The following is a 20,448-nucleotide window of genomic DNA, read 5'->3' on the forward strand; positions in this document are numbered from 1 at the left end:
TATGCAAAGTGAGAGGAAAGTTCAGCATGAATGTGCTGCTCAAGGAGTTTGGAAGCAAATGGGAGCAAATATATGGGGCGATAGCTGGACATAGCGCTTGGGTCAAGGGATGGCTTTTTGAGGATAGGTGTGATTGTGGTATGTTTGAAAGCAGAGGGGAAGGTACCAGAAGTTAGTGATAGGTTGAAGAGATGGGTAAAGGCCCCGTCACACATAGCGAGATCGCTAGCGAGATCGCTGCTGAGTCACAAGTTTTGTGACGCAACAGCGATCTCAGTAGCGATCTCGCTATGTGTGACACGTACCAGCGATCAGGCCCCTGCTGTGAGATCGCTGGTCGTGTCGGAATGGCCTGGGCCATTTTTTGATCGTTGAGGTCCCGCTGACATCACTGAATCGGCGTGTGTGACGCCGATTCAGCGATGTCTTCGCTGGTAACCAGGGTAAACATCGGGTAACTAAGCGCAGGGCCGCGCTTAGTAACCCGATGTTTACCCTGGTTACCATCCTAAAAGTAAAAAAACAAACGCTACATACTTACCTATCGCTGTCTGTCCTCGGCGCTTTGCTTCTTTGGTCTGGCTGTGAGCGCCGGTCAGCCGGAAAGCAGAGCGGTGACGTCACCGCTCTGCTTTCCGGCCGCTGTGCTCACAGCCAGACCAGAGAAGCAGAGCACCGAGGACAGACAGCGATAGGTAAGTATGTAGCGTTTTTTTTTTTTTTTTACTTTAACGATGGTAACCAGGGTAAACATCGGGTTACTAAGCGCGGCCCTGCGCTTAGTTACCCGATGTTTACCCTGGTTACCGGGGACCTCGGGATCGTTGGTCGCTGTAGAGCTGTCTGTGTGACAGCTCTCCAGCGACCAAACAGCGACGCTGCAGCGATCCGGATCGTTGTCGGTATCGCTGCAGCGTCGCTATGTGTGACGGGGCCTTTAGGGATGGGATTAGTGATTAGGATGGGCTTGGGATGGGATTAGCTGCAACACATGCAGCTGCAATTTATACAAAGAGAACAGGACCAGCATCATAAAAAAGGGATCACCACACCAATATACAAAAATATAGCAAAAGTTTATTAAATGTAACCAACACCAAACAAAGAAAACTGTAATCTAAAAACAATTAAAAACTCCCAAAAACAACCATGGGAGATGAGGGTCAATACAATAAATGGTCTAAATATTCAAAAAACATTGCACACTCCGTACCACATATGTATGAAAGCGGTACTCAAGCCATGACCATAAGGCAAAGGGGGAAAACAAAAAATAAATCAAAAACATGTATAAGCATGCTGTGTCTTCCAAGACCTGGCAGCGTTTTAAATTACAGGGCGGTGGGCTGGTGATATCTTTTTTTTTTTTTTTAGTCAGATAAATTTTTATTGAGAATAATAAATGTTATCTATTTATACAACAAGTTGCATTTGTGTTTTATTTTAACAAGAAAATATACCCCTTCCCCCCCCCCTCCACGAGAAGATCTTCTTTATTACAGACATATTGTATTATTAACATTGTTTTCCACAACCCCTCAATTATTCCCATTTAGCCATGGCTGCCATAGCTTTTGAAAAAACCCCATCTTATTCCTCTTGATATAAATGCTTTTTTCGAGCTGGACAATATGATTCGCTTGTGCGACAAATTCTCGTCTGGTTGGAGGTTCCTCCCTAATCCAGTATCTCGCAATCACTTTCCTTGCAACGAAGAGCAATCTAGCTATTGCCATTTTGGCAGTTTCGTCGGCCGACCATTCCTCCACATACCCAAGTATACAAACCTGGTGATATCTATTTAAGCCTAAACGAGTCTGGTTGCTATAGCAATCTGGCCGCATGCGCAGTATGCAGCATCGGATACAGAGGTTTGCGCCTGCGCATACTATGGTTAAAACGCTGCCAGTTTTGTTTGTATATTCTTCTTGACTGCGTGCTCCACACTTATAGTGGGGTCAAACAGGGCAGCGCATAAATCTGTCTCTTTGTATAAATTGATCTGTTTAGACATGCATCAGGTGATCCCCGCCCCCCTTAATTTTTGAGTATTGATGGTGCCTGCTCAATCTATTTTGTGTCAACACATGCAGCTGCGGCGCTGATCAGTTGATCGGCCAGCGTGATCCAGGAAGCCGGGTTTCCTCTTCAGCTTATTCAGCAAGCGCTATAGCTTGCCGAATAAGAGGGAACCTGAGCAAATTCGCTCATCTCTACTGCTGACACGGTAGACCGGGGGTGTCGGATTGGGGGAGTGGCCTAGGATATTAAAGCAGGCCAGGAGAAGACCAGGTGCTTTCAGACCCATAGTCCCAGCAAGATATCGTGGAGTCACCAGAGCAGCATTCACCTGCACAGCAGCAGCTCACTGAGGAGCCCCATTTGCAAGTGAACCGGCGACGACTGCATAGCAGCGCAGGAGGTGGTCGTGTGGGTGAAAGGAGATCCAGTCAGAGAAGTTCCAGCAGACTGGATGAGTACTCAGCCTCTAGTGAGGATCTTTCGGCTGAGATGTCCCCCGCGCAATCTGATACCATTTGTAATGGATGGAAACGGAGGCACAGATGGTCAAGTTCACATTCGTTATCATTGTAATTTAACGTGGAACCTCGGGACCACGGTCTGGGGAGCCCCAAAGTGGGCGTGACTACGTGAGCCCCAGACACCCGTGGTAAGACCTCTCGAACAGGGTCAGAATGGGATGCCTGGGGCACACGGGTGCTACCTCCAGTTAGACCCCGGACTCGTGGTAGCTGACCCAGCGGGACAGACGGACAAGCAGGGTTAGCGGGTGATGTAGAGCTTAGACTACGTTCAGACTAGCGTTGTGCGCCGCTGCGTCGGCTACGCAACGCACGCAAAAACGCGGCAAAACGCACGCAAAAACGCTGCGTTTTGCGACGCGTGCGTCGTTTTTTGCCGAAAATCGTACGCAAGAAAAATGCAACTTGTTGCGTTTTCTTGGTCCGACGCTTGCGGCAAAAAAGACGCATTTGTCGCAAAACGCAACAAACAAAAACGCATGCGTCCCCCATGTTAAACATAGGGGCGCATGACGCGTGGGGCGCATGACGCGTGCGTCGCCGCTGCGTCGCCCGACGCTAACCCGACGCACACTAGCACAACGCTAGTCTGAACGTAGCCTAACCGGTGGGTACCGGGGGTACGGTTAGAAGCTGGTTCCAGCTACACTGACGTTGTCCAGAGGTTCAGGTAACTGAATAGAGGGACGAGATGGAACTTGAGTAAGCAGATTGGAGATATTTGCAGTGGTGGAGAGAGATGATCCTTACCTAGGCCTGCCTTTCCCACAGACCCTAGGCACTGGAGTTTCCCGACTTCCTTGGACAGGAGCCGATAAAATTCTCAGAAGTGCCATAGTAGAAACCGCTCCCCTCCTCGCGGCGGTTACCCAAGCTTACTCGATCTTCCATAGCCATTGGTGAGGGGAACGAAGTCAGGGAGGTCACTGATTTAGGAGTACTAGCAACCGGGTGATAGGACCCCTTTTCGTGTCTGATCTCCTTGGATCGTTCTTGAAACCGTAGGTCTATCCGGACTGCCAGGGAAATCAAGTCATCCAGAGTAGTAGGCACGTCCCGTCCCGCCAGCTCATCCTTAATTCTTCCTGCAAGACCCTCCTAGAAGGTAGCCACCAAGGCTTCATTGTTCCAGGATAATTCAAATGAAAGGTACGGAACTGCACTGCATACTGGGCCACAGTACGAGCTTCCTGACGTAGTCGAAGAAGAGCTGAAGCTGTCGACGTAGCACGACCAGGTTCATCAAATGTCCTGCGGAATGCCTCTAGAAAACACTGAAGATTAGTAACCAGAGGATCCATTCTCTCCCACAGCGGATTCAGCCAGGCGAGGGCCTATCCGTCAAGGTGAGACATAATGTAGTCCACCTCAGCCCGATCAGAAGCAAACATATGCCCCAGGAGTTCAAAGTGCAGCGTGCACTGGTTAATGAACCCCCGACACTGAACGGGATCGTTGCGGAAGCCGGTGGGAGCCGCTAGGCGAGGACCTTTACTTGCTGTGCAGTTAGATACCTGGATGCCGGTGGCAGAGACAGGTGCAGTCGAAGAAACCAGGGTATCCATACGAGTAGAAAAGTTGTGATCTTGTCCTGTTGACCCCTCAGACCGGTAACCTAATCTCAACCCTAACCTCAAACCTAACCCTAATCCCAATACACCCCTAATCACAACCCTAACCTTAACCCTAATCCCAAACCTAACCCTAACCCCAAGCGTAACCCTAATGCCAACCCTAACCCTAATACCAACCCTAATCCAAACCCTAACCCTAATCCCAACTCTAACCCTAACCTTAGCCCCAACCCTAACCCTAGCCCTAAGGCTACTTTCACACTTGCGTCGTTTGGCATTCCGTCGCAATCCGTCGTTTTGGACAAGAAACGGATCCTGCAAATGTGCCCGCAGGATGCGTTTTTTGCCCATAGACTTGTATTGCGTCTGTCGTGCACTGGATCAGTTGTGTTTTGGCGGACCTTCGGCACAAAAAAACGTTCAATGAAACGTTTTTTGTACATCGCATCCGCCATTTCTGACCGCGCATGCGTGGCCGTAACTCCGCCCCCTCCTCCCCAGGACATAGATTGGGCAGCGGATGCGTTGAAAAACTACAGCCGCTGCCCACGTTGTGCACAATTTTCACAACGTGCGTCGGTATGTCGGGCCGACGCATTGCGACGGCCCCGTACCCAACGTAAGTGTGAAAGAAGCCTAACCCTAAATTTAGCCCCAACCCTAACCCTAAATTTAGCCCCAACCCTACCCTAACCCTAGCCCTAGCCCTAACCCTAGCCCTAACCCTAGCCCTAACCCTAACCCTATCCCTAACCCTAATTTTAGCCCCAACTGCTGTTCTCCTGCCGGCCAGCAGATGGAGACAGATGGCGGGCGCACATGCGCCCGCCATTTTCTTTTGCCGGCGGCCAGGAGGAGCAGCAGGAGGATCCAGGGACACAGGTGACTATGATAGGGTCCCCGAATCCCCCTATTTCTCTGTCCTCTGATGTGCGATCACATCAGAGGACAGAGAATTACACTTCACTTTTTTTTTTTTTTGCGGTCGCCGGTAAACAGTTAATTACCGGCGATCGCAAAACAGGGGTCGGTAAAACCGACCCCCGATCATGCTCTTTGGGGTCTCGGCTACCCCCGGCAGCCGAGACCCCAAAGATTCTCGCGGGGCCGGCCGACGGGCGCACTGCGCATGCGCCCGCCATTTTGAAGATGGCGGCGCCCACCGGGAGCCACGAGGAGCACCGGGGGAGACAGGTAAGTATTGGGGGGCTACCTGGGACCCCTTTTCTCTGTCCTCCGATGTGCGATCACATCGGAGGACAGAGAAATTAAAAAGAGATCACGTTTTTTTTTTTTTTTGCGATCGCCGGTAAACGGTTAATTACCGGCGATCGCAAATGTGGGGTGGGTAAACCCCCCCCCCCGAATCATGTTCTCTGGGGTCTCTGCTACCCCCGGCAGCCGAGACCCCGGAGAAAATCTGACTCTGGGGGGCGCTATTTACTTTTTCCACAGCGCCGTTTAATTAACGGCGCTGTGGTTTAAGTACCCTTAGCGGCCGCCGTTAAAAGGCACATCGGCGGTCGCTAAGGGGTTAAAGGGGCACATCGACTCTACATCAGTACCCGGGTAAGGAAGTACCTGGTCTTAAAGGCACATGACCAGTATTTCCTGGTCTTAAAGGCATATGGCAAGTATTCCCAGTCTTAAAGGCGCATGACCAGTATTCCCTGGTCCTAAAGGCGCATGACCAGCATTCCCTGGTCTTAAAGGCGCATGACCAGTATTCCCTGGTCCTAAAGGCGCATGACCAGTGTTCCCTGGTCTTAAAGGCGCATGACCAGTGTTCCCTGGTCTTAAAGGCGCATGACCAGTGTTCCCTGGTCCTAAAGGCGCATGACCAGTGTTCCCTGGTCTTAAAGGCGCATGACCAGTGTTCCCTGGTCTTAAAGGCGCATGACCAGTATTTCCTGGTCCTAAAGGCGCATGACCAGTATTCTCTGGTCTTAACGGTGCATGACCAGTATTCCCTGGTCTTAAAGGTGCATGACCAGTATTCCCCGGTCTTAAAGGTGCATGACCAGTATTCCCCGGTCTTAAAGGCGCATGACCAGTATTCCCTGGTCTTAAAGGCGCATGGCCAGTATTCTCTGTTCTTAAAGGCGCATGACCAGTATTCCTTGGTCTTAAAGGCGTATGACCAGTATTTCCTCGTCTTAAAGGTGCATGACCAGTATTCCCTGGTCTTAAAGGCGCTTGATCAGTCCGAGGAGCCCTCCGCCGCCGACCCCAGCTTTATCCTCTAGTTCCCCTCAGTGAACTTCGTCACTGACCAATCCATGGTTCTCTGACCAAGAAATTAAATCCCTCTGTGTACCCTCTGTGTTTGGAGTGCTCGCAGGACCAATATACATGGTCCCTATCCTACATGGGAGCCGTCGGCTAGCAGGGGCCGCAAGTATTCTAGAAACGTGCAGGCGTCTAGAAACATACAGGCATCTAGAAAACGGAAGTTTTTCGTTTCCTGCTCCCTCACCAATGATTTGATGACAACAAGGCTCTGAATATGGATTGGATATTGCCTGAGCTTGCCAGAGCTTCAGAGACTAAGCTCCCTCGAGAGCATTTGCCATTCAATTCGGATAAGCGATTCACTGGACAGAAGCCTCTATGTGGGATGCCATGCCTGGCCTGTTTTTTAAGGGCGACGGGTCCTTTAAAGGGCACCGATCTCCCCACACCATCAACAGACGAGCACACGGAGTGTCGTCTCCATGTTTCCTCTTCTGCATCCAGGCCTAACGCCAGACAACCTGTCCTGTCCACCTGGAGACCTGAACTCTGTGGACATATAGAGGCACCCTTTTTGGCGTACGAGCTCCCCCCTCTGCATCACCACTATTTAGTGGATGATGCAAGAAGGTGGACAATTCCTCTCCACTTCCCTGTTAAGAGGTTGATGGATCGAGGGTTCCTAATTTTTATCTCTGCACCGTGAAAAGAGGAGATGGCAAGAGACTATGACCTGCTGGATGCAGCAGCACATTCTGCCATGGGGCAGATTAACCGGGTAGAATCTCCTGTGGTATACCTACCAGTATCCCTACCTGATGGGTCATCAATTAAAAATACCACGGACTGTCAGATAGCAAATCTGGTTCGTTCCGTCTTGCGGCTTCGGGTCCAGCGCTCTATCCTCCCTAGCGGCCGCATGGATTGCTAGAGCAATGGTCTCCTGGCTGGAGACCTTAACTACCTTGATTCACACCAGCAACAACTGGCCAATCAAATCCTTTGAGCGGGAGTCTGAAAAAGGATTGTATAAGGATTGTCCAGCACAGTCTAGATCTAAGGGATCTTGGTTCCAAACAGGGGAACGAAAAGTAAGATCGACCCTGGACCTCAAACTTCTAACAACCTTTGACATGGTCCTCCTTCTTTGGATGGAGTCCCTCCGCTCAGCCATTACTTCAACAGAAAAAGGTGCAGTTTCCAGCATCCATCGACATTCGGGTTGCTTGCCCTCTGCAAAAATTCCTTCGCCTTTCCATTCGTCAACAGCATTTTCAAGTCACAACCTTGTCCTTCGGCCTTGCTTCCGCACCCAGAGTGTTCGCTCGGGTCATGGCGGATGTCATGTTTCTCTTGCACTCTAGAGGCGTGCTCGTCCTGCCCTGTTTGGTCTGTCTAGCCGCCCTTCCAGGACTACGCTGAGTCGTCTATATCTCTTGCGATACCTTCTCTCCTGGGCTGGCAGCTACACTTAGACAAGTTCTCCTCATTTCCAGCCCAGCAGATATCCTTTTTGAGGATGATCCTGCACACTTCTAGAAGGATGGTAATTCTTCCTCGAGACAAGGTCATGGCCTTTCAACAGGGATCTCGCGCAAGGAGAGTTCTGAGGACTTGATTACTCAGCCCCTCATTTCAGTCGATTTGCTAAGAGAGTTCTGAGGAAAAATGGTGACGACAATGGAAGCGGTTTCCTTCACTCCGCTCGTTTTCAGCAAGTCAAACAGGCTTTCAGACAATAGTCTCTGAGCTCCTTCTTCATCCAGGGCCTTTCTCCCGGTTCAATGGTTATTAGTAACTACCAATGCCAGTCTTCTTCTCCCCATCATTGTTCTGGAGATCCGAACGGTAGTCTTACAGCAGGTCCACTGCCTTCTGGCGGGTCACCCTATCCGAATTCAATTGGATAATGCCACGGCGGTGCCTTACGTCAGTCATCTAGCAGGTACCCACGGTCAGGCGCCATGACCGAGGTACCTCACTTTCTCTGATGGGCAAAGTCTATTATTCGGTGATCTCGGCAGTATATATCCCAGAAGTAGAACTCTGAATGGCAAACAAATTCAGCCGTCAGGGTTCCGCCTCAAGTCAGTGGGAACTTCACCCCGAAGTCTTCCATCAGATCTGTCCTTACTGGAGCTCTCCAGTTGTAGGTGGGATGACATCCAGACTGAAGGCCAATGTACTCGAGTTTGTGGTTCGGCCTCGAGATCCAAGAGCCATCGCTCTCCATGCTCTGGTTCTGCCGTGGTACCAGTTTCCATAACTCCCCTTCCACTGCTTCCGAAAGCCTTTCGGAAGCAGAAAGGGGCCCCAGTGATCCTCAGAGATCCGCACTGACCACGTCCGTTTTTTGTTTGCGGAGCTAGTATCTTCTCGCCTTATCGCAGCACAACTGCAAGTAGGGACTTTCTCAGAGGGAGTTTTCACACGTAGTTCTTCCCTATCACATACCGTTAGATCATTGGGACCTTATTATTCCTAGGAGCCTTACAGTAGGCTCCTTTTTCATCTGGGCAGACTTTACTATCAGGGAAAGTCGTCCCGTTCTCCTCTGCGATATTCTCACTCTGACGAGTCTTCGGAGCTAGCTTCTCTACTCTTTCAGACTTTTTTCCCTTATTACCTTCGAGGCAAGGTTGTCCTCAGGCCATTTCCATCCCTTGTTACCAAGGTGGTACTGTATTACCACTGTTATGAGGGCATAGTTCTTCCCTCATCTCTTTTGGCTCCAGTCCACAAAATGGAATAAGATCCCCCATATTCTGGACGAAGTGAGTGCTCTGAGTAGGTACGTCTTGAGGACTGCGTCCTTCTGAAGGTTGGACGTTTTATTTGGGCTTCCTGACGGTAGAGGAAGGCTTCCTGACATTTTCAGGAAGGGTTTAGCCGTTTCATTGACCATGATAACATGGTGAATTCTTTTCACCATCCAGGAGTCCTTCCGTGCTAGATGTCAGCCTATCTCCCTGTCTATCAAGGGTTCTAGGCACCAGGCGTCAGCAAGGCACGCCTGCAAGCTTGCGGATTCGTCCAGTCCGCATGCATTCTTGAAGCACTATAATTCCCACACTTCCACAGATGTGAGTCTGGGCAGGCGGACTCTGCAGGCCGCGGTGGCGCACTTGTAAGTAGCGGTTACACAGGGCCTGATCTATTGTTGTTCCCACCCAGGGACTGCTTTGGGATGTCCCACAGTCTGTGTCCCCCAATGAGGCGAAGGAGAAATAGGGATTTTTGTGTACTCACCGTAAAATCCTTTTCTCCGAGCCATTCATTGGGGGACACAGCTCCCACCCTGTTATTAGCTTATGCTTGTTTTTTAGAATATGACATGCTATACGCTCATATTTTGTTATTGATCTCCTACTGCTTTTGCACCGAACTGGTTAGCTGAGAGCCAGCAGGAGGGTGTATACTGCAGGGGAGGAGCTAACTTTTTTTGTATCACTTAGTGTCAGCCTCCTATTGGCAGCAGCATACACCACGGTCTGTGTCCCCCAATGAATGGCTCGGAGAAAAGGATTTTACGGTGAGTACACAAAAATCCCTATATTCTCACCTTCCGTCTCCTCCGCAGCAGCTTTTCCTGCAGCTCGCGATGCTCCGGTCCCACCGATTCCCTGATTGGTCGCGCGCAGCAATCAGGGAAGCATGATTTAAATCCCGCGCCAATGTCGCTGATTGGTTGCGACGGCTGGGCGCGAGCAATCAGGGAAGCAGGATTTAAATCCTGCGGCAATGTCGCTAATTGGTCGCGCCCAGCCGGCGCGACCAATCAGCGAAGCGGAATTTAAGCCCCACGCCAATGTCGCTGCGACAGGTGTAGTCCGGCCGCGAATAGGCGCGGGATTTGAACCATGCTTCAGGCCGGACTGCGCCTTTCTCTGATTGGTCACGGCACGCCGGCGGCGAATCAGCGACATTGCCGCCGGATTTAAAACCCGTTTCCCTGATTGCTCACTCCCAGCCGGCGTGACCAATCAGCGACATTTGCGCGGGATTTAAACCTATGTGATGAACTTTTTACTATTGATGCTGCCTATGCAGCATCAATAGTAAAAAGATATCATGTTAAAAATAATAAAAAAAAATTAAAAAATCATTACATTCTCACCTTCCGTCGCCTCTGCAGCAGCTTTTCCTGCAGCTCGCGATACTCCGATCCCAACGCTTCGCTGATTGCTCGCGCCCAGCCGGCGGAACCAATCAGCGAAGCGTGATTTAAATCCCGCGCCAATGTCTCTGGTCGCGCCGGCTGAGCGCGACCAATCAGAGACATTGGCGCGGGATTTAAATCACGCTTCGCTGATTGCTCGCGCCCAGCCGGCGGAACCAATCAGCAACATTGCCGCGGGATTTAAATCCCGCTTCCCTGATCGCTCGCGCCCAGCCAGTGCGAGCAATCAGCGACCCCCTGCGTTATATACTACATGGCTGCTATATACTACGTGGGCAGTGTTATATACTATGTGGGCTGCGTTATATACTGCATGGCTGCTATATAATACGTGGCCAATGTTATATACAATGTGGGCAATGTTATATACTGCGTGGGCTGTGTTATATACTGTTTGGCCTGTGTTATATACTGCGTAGCCACTGTTATATACTGCGTGGCCACTGTTATATACTGCGTGGCCTGTATTACCGCATCGGGTATTCAAGAATATGTCGTGGCCTGTGCTATATGCTATGCGGCTGCTATATACATGCATACATATTGTAGAATACCCGATGCGTTAAAAGAGGCCACGCAGTAAATAACACAGCCCACGTAGTATATAACACAGCCCACGTAGTATATAACACAGCCCACGCAGTAAATAACACAGCCCACGTAGTATATAACACAGCCCACGCAGTATATAGCAGCCACGTAGTATATAACACAGCCCACGCAGTATATAGCAGCCACGTAGTATGTAACACAGGCCACGTAGTATATAACACTAGCCACGTAATATATAGCACAGCCCACATAGTATCTAACACTGGGCACGTAGTATATAGCACACAGTATAGAACACAGCCCAAGTAGTATATAGCAGTGTGGGCACCATATCTCTGTTAAACAAAACTAATAAAAATAAAAAATAGTTATACACTCAATACTCACCCACCGGGGTCCAGCGAACCTCTGGCGATGCGCACGCGGCTGCCGCCTTCTTTTGTTCCCAGGATGCATTGCGAAATTACCCCGATGACTTAGCGGTCTCGCGAGACCGCTAAGTATTCTGGGTAATTTCGCAATGCATCTCTGGGAATGGAAGCTGGCGGCAGGCGCGCGCATCGTCAGACGACGGAAGGTGAGAATAGCAGGTTTTTTGTTTTTTTATTATTTTTAACATTAGATCTTTTTACTATTGATGCTGCATAGGCAGCATCAATAGTAACAAAGTTGGGGTCACACAGGGTTAATAGCAGTGTTAACGGAGTGCGTTTTCCGCGGCATAATGCAATCCATTAACGCTGGCATTAACCTTGTGTGAGTGGTGACTGGGGGGGGGAGTATGGAGCTGGCGCCGGGCACTGACTGGACTGAAGTAGGGAGGGACTAATCGGACTGTGCCCGTCGCTGATTGGTCGCGGCAGCCAGGACAGGCAGCTGGCGAGACCAATCAGCGACGCGGGATTTCCGTTTCAGACAGACAGAAAGACAGACAGACGGAACTACCCCTTAGACCATTATATAGTAAATATATATATATAGGAGGTCACGCAGTGCAGGATCAAGAATATGAGAAATGTTTTTTGCTGCTGACCCCTGACTTGAAACTACTAAACGCACAATTTCCCCCATATGTCCTAACAAGACTATTAAATGACTGTAGCTGGCCAGGAACTTGTGTGGCTTCCTGATGTTGAGCATGTGCACCTCTGCTCCATTCATATGCTCCGTTCTCAACAATGGTGGGGGACCCAGCGGTCAGACACTGCATGATCGGTTACTTACCCTGAGGAGTGTAACCGTAATAGGTGTATTGATTGCAATCACATCCAGGCCCTGGAACTGCCCAAAAAATACTTTTGATCCATATGAAAAAACTGTTACTATTAAAGGAAAGCTGTCAGCAGGATTGTGCACAGTAACCCACAGACACTGTCAGGTCAGCGCCATTATTAATTCTCTACCATATTAATTATATGCGCAGTAAACATGCGATTATGCTGCAGTGCAGCAGCTACGGCTGGCACCGGCCTGCAGAAGGATTTTTTTTTTCAATATGCATATATAATATTCATTATGCAAACTAGGGGGCAGGTCAGTGACCTGTCAGCAGTCTGCATTATGAATATCTAAGCAGAGCACCACATGAAGAGCCCTAACCCCCCCCCCCCCTCCAGGCCGCCCCGGAGCACGAGCATATCATTAACTCAAAACTGAAAATAAAGACTAAACAACCACAAGATGGATTTCATCAACTAAGGTATCATTGTAATCAGTATAACGGCACTGAACTGACACTGTGTGTAGGTTACTGTGCACAATCCTGCTGACAGGCTCCCTTTTAGGCTAGGTGCACACGTTCAGGATTTCTTGCAGAAATTTTCTGCAAGAAATCTGCATGCGTTTTTTTTCTGCACACTTTTTGCATGTTTTTACCGCGTTTTTGGTGCGTTTTTTTGCGGATTTTTCCGGACATTTCCCAATGCATTATATAGTGGGAAATCCGCAAAAAACCCACAAAATTAATGAACATGCTGTGTTTTTTACCGCGATGCATCTTTTTCGCGGAAAAAAATGCATCATGTGCACAAAAATTGCGGAATTCATTCGAAATGATGGGATGCATAACGTTTGCTGTTTTTTTTGAGGTTTTATAGCGTTTTTATAGGGAAAAAAACGCGAAAAAAACACGAAAAATCAGCAACATGTGCACACAGCCTAAAGACCTGTTGATAGTTGGGGTCCTGCTGGAGATTTTGCATTGGGACCTGTGAGTTTCTAGTTCCCCACTGATTATTCCTTATTTTGAGAATAGGAGATAAAATATAATCCAGGCACCCCTTTTATTTCCAGAATATGAAATAAAAACTAAAAATAAATTACATACTTGGTTGTCTAAAAATCATAAAAAGTTAGTACCGTATATATTTTTGTAAGGACTGGAGGGGAATAAACTTGTGGATATACTTTTATATATATTGTGGATGTAAAAAATGCATGATGTCGGCTATTTAGTAACTGGCTCAAACTTTATAAAATGAAATGTGTCACTATATTTAGAAAGAATAATAGTTATTACTAGTCATCTGTTTCTTTATAGACCAGGGAGCAGGAGGAGTTAGAAGAAGCTCTGGAATTGGAGAGACATGAGACTGAGCAGCGGAGGATCCATCTACAGAAAGAAGAGCATCTTCAGCAAATGATGAAGAGGAAGAATAAGCAGGAGCTGTTGGATCAGCTGGTACGTAACAAGTCAATATTCACTTTTACCTCTCCATCTTCATTTTTTTTCCCGCATTGCTGATTAACGACAACTGTAGTTGGTCACTGCCCTTATTGGCCAAGTCTGCAAGGGGCACAAATTCGGAGACGGACGGCACCTTTAGACTCATTCATCTTAAAGAAAAGGACTAAGATTGGCTCACAGTTATATTATCAATCTGTGTAGCAACGGATGCTGATATGGTAACCACAGAACTCTCTGGGGTCATACTGCACCTTCAGTGATACATGGAGGCAAAAAGATGTTTTTTTTTCCCCTTATGTTGTGTTAAGATCTATAAGATGTGTATAAGTCACAGATCTGTACAACATGGATCCGGCAGCATTCGTGAGGGCTTTCATCGTGGTAAAGCTCTTCACATATTAAGCTATTGTTAGTAGTTATCCACATGCCGCGTCAGCTAGAGTTAAAAGCTTCTGCGGAAGGAAACTTTGCTTCCGTGGACACTGTGCAATTCTTCATTACCCGTACATGGGAATGCCAGTGAAATTACCCCACTGATCAGCGGATTCGGTTGCTGAGTAGAGTGACTGTTTATTCATATCCACATGATGAAGGTAGGGACAATATCTTCTGCTTCTTTGAATGACCCAATACACAAAGGCTGAAACTTACCATACCCTCTGTACCAGATTTGTTATGTTGAAAGTTGAAAAATTTGTGGCATTCACACCTCAACTTTGCGTCTCTTTACCCTTGTTCGGTTTTCTAAAAAGTGACTGGGGGTCAGCATACTTGGACATGGGCCATGCAATAACACACCCCAGAACATTGTCAGTGTAGATTTCATTTTCTGTCACACAAAAAGCCCAAATTACAAAAGGCAATGATTAATAAATTTGGTGCACCTTACTTGGCTTTAAGTCCCATGCATGAACCACCAGGGTTGATAAAATCCCCCCCCAGGTGAGGTGTAATGATACAGGCATTCAGTATAGAGCTGCCCCCTGTTTATCGCAATGTCATTATATCATCTCTTCCCTATATTTAGAAGCATGCATGGAAATCGGAGAATACAGAGCTTCAGCCGTTCTGGTCAGTCGTGACATTCCTGCTGCTTTTAATTGATTTCAGGTGCATTAGTTGAGGAGTCATCGGATCATTAGTTTACGCCATTAATAATCGTACTCGGGTAGTATCTGCTCTTTGTAGTTTTACTTATTTTAGGCTATGTCCACACGTTTTTGTGGTAGTTTTTACACACAGAAGTGGTTTAAAAATGCAATGGAATACTAAAGCAAGATAATGCAATGAAAATCCTGAAGTGTTGTGCACATGATCAGTAAATTTCCATCCTTATTTGCAACGTTTTATTTCCTGCAGCATGTCAATTCTTTGTGTTTCTGCAGCGTTTATGACTCATTGACTTCAATTGAGACAGTCAAATCTGCTGCAAAAACGCAGGTGTAAAAAAGTTTGTGGATTTGCTGTGTTTTTGCTGCCAAAAGCGCTGCGATTTGTCAAAGGGAAATGATGTCCGAAGGAGGAGGAGAGTGTGGGTGGAGTGTGGGTGGAGTGTGGGTGGAGTGTGGGTGGAGTGTGGGTGGAGTGTGGGTGGAGTGTGGGTGGAGTGTGGGTGGAGTGTGGGTGGAGTGAATATGTGCGTGTGTCTGTCTGTACCCATGCGACCTGTGTACCCAGGCATCTTCTGATGGGACTACTAGTCCCATCTGGCTGTGTTTTGTCACATATAACAGAGACAGCATGAGCCGATGATGGGAGAATAATCTCATCATCCGGTGCCTGTGTTCAATTGTAAAAAAAAAAATCAAAACATTTACATATTCACATACAAAATTCATACTCACCGAACACCTAATCCCCTATGCCCATGTCTCCTGCAAACAATCAAGGAAAATAAACCAACAGATACTTACCTTTCTGCCGTAGTCCATTTAATACTGAGGGTCCCACGGCGATCTCATGTGTAGAACTGTCACATCGGGAGATGTGACCGCTCTACCTGGCCTCCGGCGATACACTGCGGGAGTGATTACCTCCTGTCAGTATATCACTGAGCCGCCATGTGAGTTCACATGGTGATCAGCTGATCAGCTCCGGTGCTCTCACTTACAGCACCGCTGCATGAGAAAGTTCACACACAGCGGTAGTGCCGTAAGTGAGAGCACCAGAGCAGATGAACTCCGGTGAACTCTCATGGCAGCTCAGTGATAAACTGTAGGAGCGATTACCTTCTGTCAGTCTATCGCCGGCGGCCGGGTAGAGTGGTCACATCTCCCTATGTGACTGTTCTACACGTGAGATCGCCGTGGGGCATTCGGTATTAAATGGACTACGTCAGAAACGATAGTATTATATGTTGGTTTATTATTTTTTGATTGTTTGCAGGAGACGAGGGCATCGGGGATTAGGTGTTGAGTAAGTATGGTAAATTTAGATTCATTAACCCCTTTCTGACCTCGGACTGGATAGTACGTCCGAGGTCAGATCCCCTGCTTTGATGCAGGGCTCCGCGGTGAGCCCGCATCAAAGCCGGGACATGTCAGCTGTTTCGAACAGCTGACATGTGCCCGTAATAGGCGCGGGCAGAATCGCGATCTGCCCGCACCTATTAACTAGTTAAATGCCGCTGTCAAACGCAGACAGCGGCATTTAACTACCACTTCCGGCTGGGCGGCCGGAAATGATCGCATCGCCGACCCCCGTCACATGATCGGAGGTCGGCGATGCTTCAGAATAGTAACCATAGAGGTCCTTGAGACCTCTATGGTTACTGATCCCTGGCAGCTGTGAGCGCCACCCTGTGGTCGGTGCTCACAGCACACCTGCAATTCTGCTACATAGCAGCGATCTGATGATCGCTGCTATGCAGCAGAGCCGATCGTGCTATGCCTGCTTCTAGCCTCCCATGGAGGCTATTGAAGCATGGCAAAAGTTAAAAAATGGAAAAAAAAAATGGAAAAAAAAATAAAAAAAATATAAAAGTTTAAATCACCCCCCTTTCGCCCCAATCAAAATAAATAAATAAAAAAAAATCAAATCTACACATATTTGGTATCGCCGCGCTCAGAATCGCCCGATCAATTAAAAAAAAGCATTAACCTGATCACTAAACGGCGTAGCGAGAAAAATATGCGAAACGCCAGAATTACGTTTTTTTTGGTCGCCGCGACATTGCATTAAAATGCAATAACAAGCGATCAAAAGAACGTAACTGCACCAAAATTCTATCATTAAAAATGTCATCTCAGCACGCAAAAAATAAGCCCTCAACCGACCCCAGATCCTGAAAAATGGAGACGCTACGAGTAGCGGAAAATGGTGCAATTTTTTTTTTTTTTAAGCAAAGTTTGGAATTTTTTTTCATCACTTAGGTAAAAAATAACCTAGTCATGTTAGGTGTCTATGAACTCATACTGACCTGGAGAATCATAATGGCAGGTCAGTTTTAGCATTCAGTGAACCTAGCAAAAAAGCCAAACAAAAAACAAGTGTGGGATTGCACTTTTTTTGCAATTTCACCGCACTTGGAATTTTTTTCCCATTTTCTAGTACACGACCAATGATGTCGTTCAAAAGTACAACTCGTCCCGCAAAAAATAAGCCCTCACATGGCCAAATTGACGGAAAAATAAAAAAGTTATGGCTCTGGGAAGGAGGGGAGTGAAAAACGAACACGGAAAAATGAAAAATCCCAAGGTCATGAAGGGGTTTAACCCCTTAGTGACCGAGCCAAATTTTTGAAATCTGACCAGTGTCACTTTATGTGGTAATAACTCTGCAACGCTTCAACAAATCCCAGTGATTTTGAGATTGTTTTTTCGTGACACATTATACTTTATGATAATGGTAAATTTTGTTCAACATTTTTTGTGTTTATTTATAAAAAATATCAAAAATTTGAGAAAAATGTTAAAAAATTAGCAATTTTCTAAATTTGAATGATTATCCCTTTAATCCAGATAGTCATACAACAGCAAACCATTAATAAATAACATTTCCCACATGTCTGCTTTACAACAGCACCATTTGTAAAATGTTATTTTATTTTGTTAACATTTTAGGAGGTTTAAAAATGTAGCAGCAATTTTTCATTTTTTCAAAGAAATGTACAAAATGTATTTTTTTAGGGACTTATCCATGTTTGAAGTGACTTTAGGAGTCCCATATATTGGGAAACCCACAAACGTGATACCATTTTAAAAACAGCACCCCTAAACATATTGAAAACTGCTGTCAGGTAGTTTATTAACCCTGCTGTTCTGTTCGGTCTGGGGAGACCTATTTTGAACTTTGGTATTTTTTGGGGTGTTCAAGATGCGGTTCTGAAACTTGTGGTTGATTGACTTAAATGAGGATGGGTCGGTCGGCCACGGGTTTCAGAGCCGCATCTTGAATATTTTAAAGAATATTGAAGTTCAAAGTCGGTCATTTTTGACCAACAGAACAGCAGGGTTAACCCTTCAGGTGCTTTACAGGAATTAATGCAAAGTGGTATGACAGAAATGAAAATGTGTATTTTTACCACCTAAATGTTGCTAACTTCTAAACAGATTACTACCGCCGTCAGACTCTAAGGCCACTATTTGGTCATGAATTGTCATGGCAAACATCAGGACAACAAAATCATGATCTGAGGGCACCAATTGTGACAAAGAAGAAGCCCCCACACTCTGTTAACCATTTATAATGATGTAGTCACTATTGACAGCAGCATCTAAGGGGTTAAACAGATTTAGATGGTGCAAATACTGATCGTGGCTGGTACAGCAAGTTGTCAGCTATAGTGTACTACCGACAGATGCTGGATTGTCATCTGTATGGGGAGGCTATTCTCTTATATCTCAGGTCAGTTAAAAGACGTATTGGCGGTCATTAAGGGGTTAAAGGACTCTGTGATTATTTCAAATAAAGGACTTTATTCTGGGTGTCTATGTTTTATACAATATCACTATGGGGTTAGTAATGGATAGGTGTCTTTTAGACACCTCTTCATTACTAACCTGTGGGCTTGATGTCACCTGACAATAGAAAGGTGACTTCAACTCCACAAATATGAACCCCACTTGCCACTGCTACAGGGCAGGTGGGATGAGCGAGGCTAAGTGCCAGAATTGGCGCATATATAAAATGCGCCATTTCTGGGGTGGCTGAGAGCTGATGTTTTCTAGGCTATTAATATTGGCCCGCAGCTGTCTGCCTAGCCTTTGCTGGTTCGATTTTATAGGGGGGCCCCATGTCAGTTTATTTCTGGGGTTCCCCTGTAAACTAGCCAGTAAAAGCTAAGCAAACAGCTGTGAGCTGATATTAACAGCTTTGGAACCTTTATGGGTATTGGCTCCTACCCAGAATACTAACATTAGCCCTCAGCCGTTGGCTTTCCCTCTGCTTGTTATGAATATTATGCAGGAGCCCACGCTTTTTTTTTTTTTTTTTTACACGTTTTTTGAAAAATAAACAGATATTGGATTTCACGCAGATTTCTGACAGTTTCTATTTTGTTACAGCATATGTAGTTTAATTATGTTAATGCTCCTACACAGGCTGGTGACTGTGTGTGTGTCTGTGTCTTTATTTAATATTAATGAGGGTATCCGGCTGAAGAGGTTGAACAAGGAAATGGCATCACAATTCTTTTCTTTATATTTATTTAGCTTTATGGATTTACAAAAATGCATAAAAACCGTGCCGTACGCATTTCCAGCTGCCTTTTTCTGCCAAGAGATGCAGAAACCTTGCAGAAATTTCTACAAGCAAATGCACAACGTGCGCACATAGCCTAAAGCCACAGTCCTCAACTCAAGGACTGAATTTTACTACAAATTTAGTGCACTATTTCCGTTGTTGTAACACATGATTATGAATACCAGGACTGGTGTTCTTTTATGGCTTTGACAGTGGCATCAGAAGCGCTGGTACGTCTGTACGGGCACTACTGCAAGTCCTATATTGGGGCATTTTTACAGACACTAGTGGGCTTCTTTCTGATCTGCACTGCTTTATACCTACAGGTACAGGCGAGCTTTTCGCTCCAGCATTCGTTACATAGGAGTACCATGTGCTCTGTTAGAAGCCTGGGAGTTGCGAAGCATAGAATGAGTTCGGTCAAGGGAATCCATTTTTATTGGCATTGGTGGTGTAGGTTTCAGGGCCACCGAAGCAAGGAAAACGGGGGTGGGGTGGGGGAGGAAATAATGTCACAGGATCTCCATTGTATGAATCCAATAACACACAAAAGCTTTTTATATGGCAGAGTGCAGCCCAGTGGAACGGGTAATTGTAAGGTGAGGCAGCGCTTATTATTGTGTTGCTTAGGTTTCTTAATTAATATTCTATATATTTGTTTGCCAGTTACACTTTTAACACTGCAGCTCACAGAGTCAGACTTTGAAAGCTGTTTATTTTGCCTAGCATTTAGCTGAAAAGGACATGTGGTAGGAGCATTGTGAAATGGCTAAGAGGTTACAAAAGACCGTGTTCAATCTGCATGTTTTCGGCAAGGCTAACTGACTTCAAGCCCATACTCCATTCATCCCTAATGACCGTTCCAGCTGGATGCCAGTCTAGTAGTGCTGCTCCCAAATGTTCTTTTCAGCTAAATTCCATGCACAATATCCAGCACTAGTTTCTTGATCTGAGCATCCACTAAATTACATCTTTTTTGGGAATCCTCTTTAAGTCTAT

General features: G+C 46.7%; 1 protein-coding gene across 1 annotated transcript in view; it reads left to right on the plus strand.

Moving 5' to 3' along the window:
* Window positions 1-20,448, plus strand: part of MNAT1 (MNAT1 component of CDK activating kinase) — a 191,750-nt gene that overhangs the window by 47,600 nt on the left and 123,702 nt on the right. Inside the window, exon 5 of the mRNA XM_069733634.1 lies at window positions 13,621-13,761. Within this exon, the coding sequence (XP_069589735.1) occupies window positions 13,621-13,761 (141 nt within the window). The remainder of the gene's footprint in view (window positions 1-13,620; window positions 13,762-20,448) is intronic.

The sequence above is a fragment of the Ranitomeya imitator genome, chromosome 1 (genome assembly GCF_032444005.1).
Source record: "Ranitomeya imitator isolate aRanImi1 chromosome 1, aRanImi1.pri, whole genome shotgun sequence".
In the NCBI taxonomy this organism is placed as follows: domain Eukaryota; kingdom Metazoa; phylum Chordata; class Amphibia; order Anura; family Dendrobatidae; genus Ranitomeya; species Ranitomeya imitator.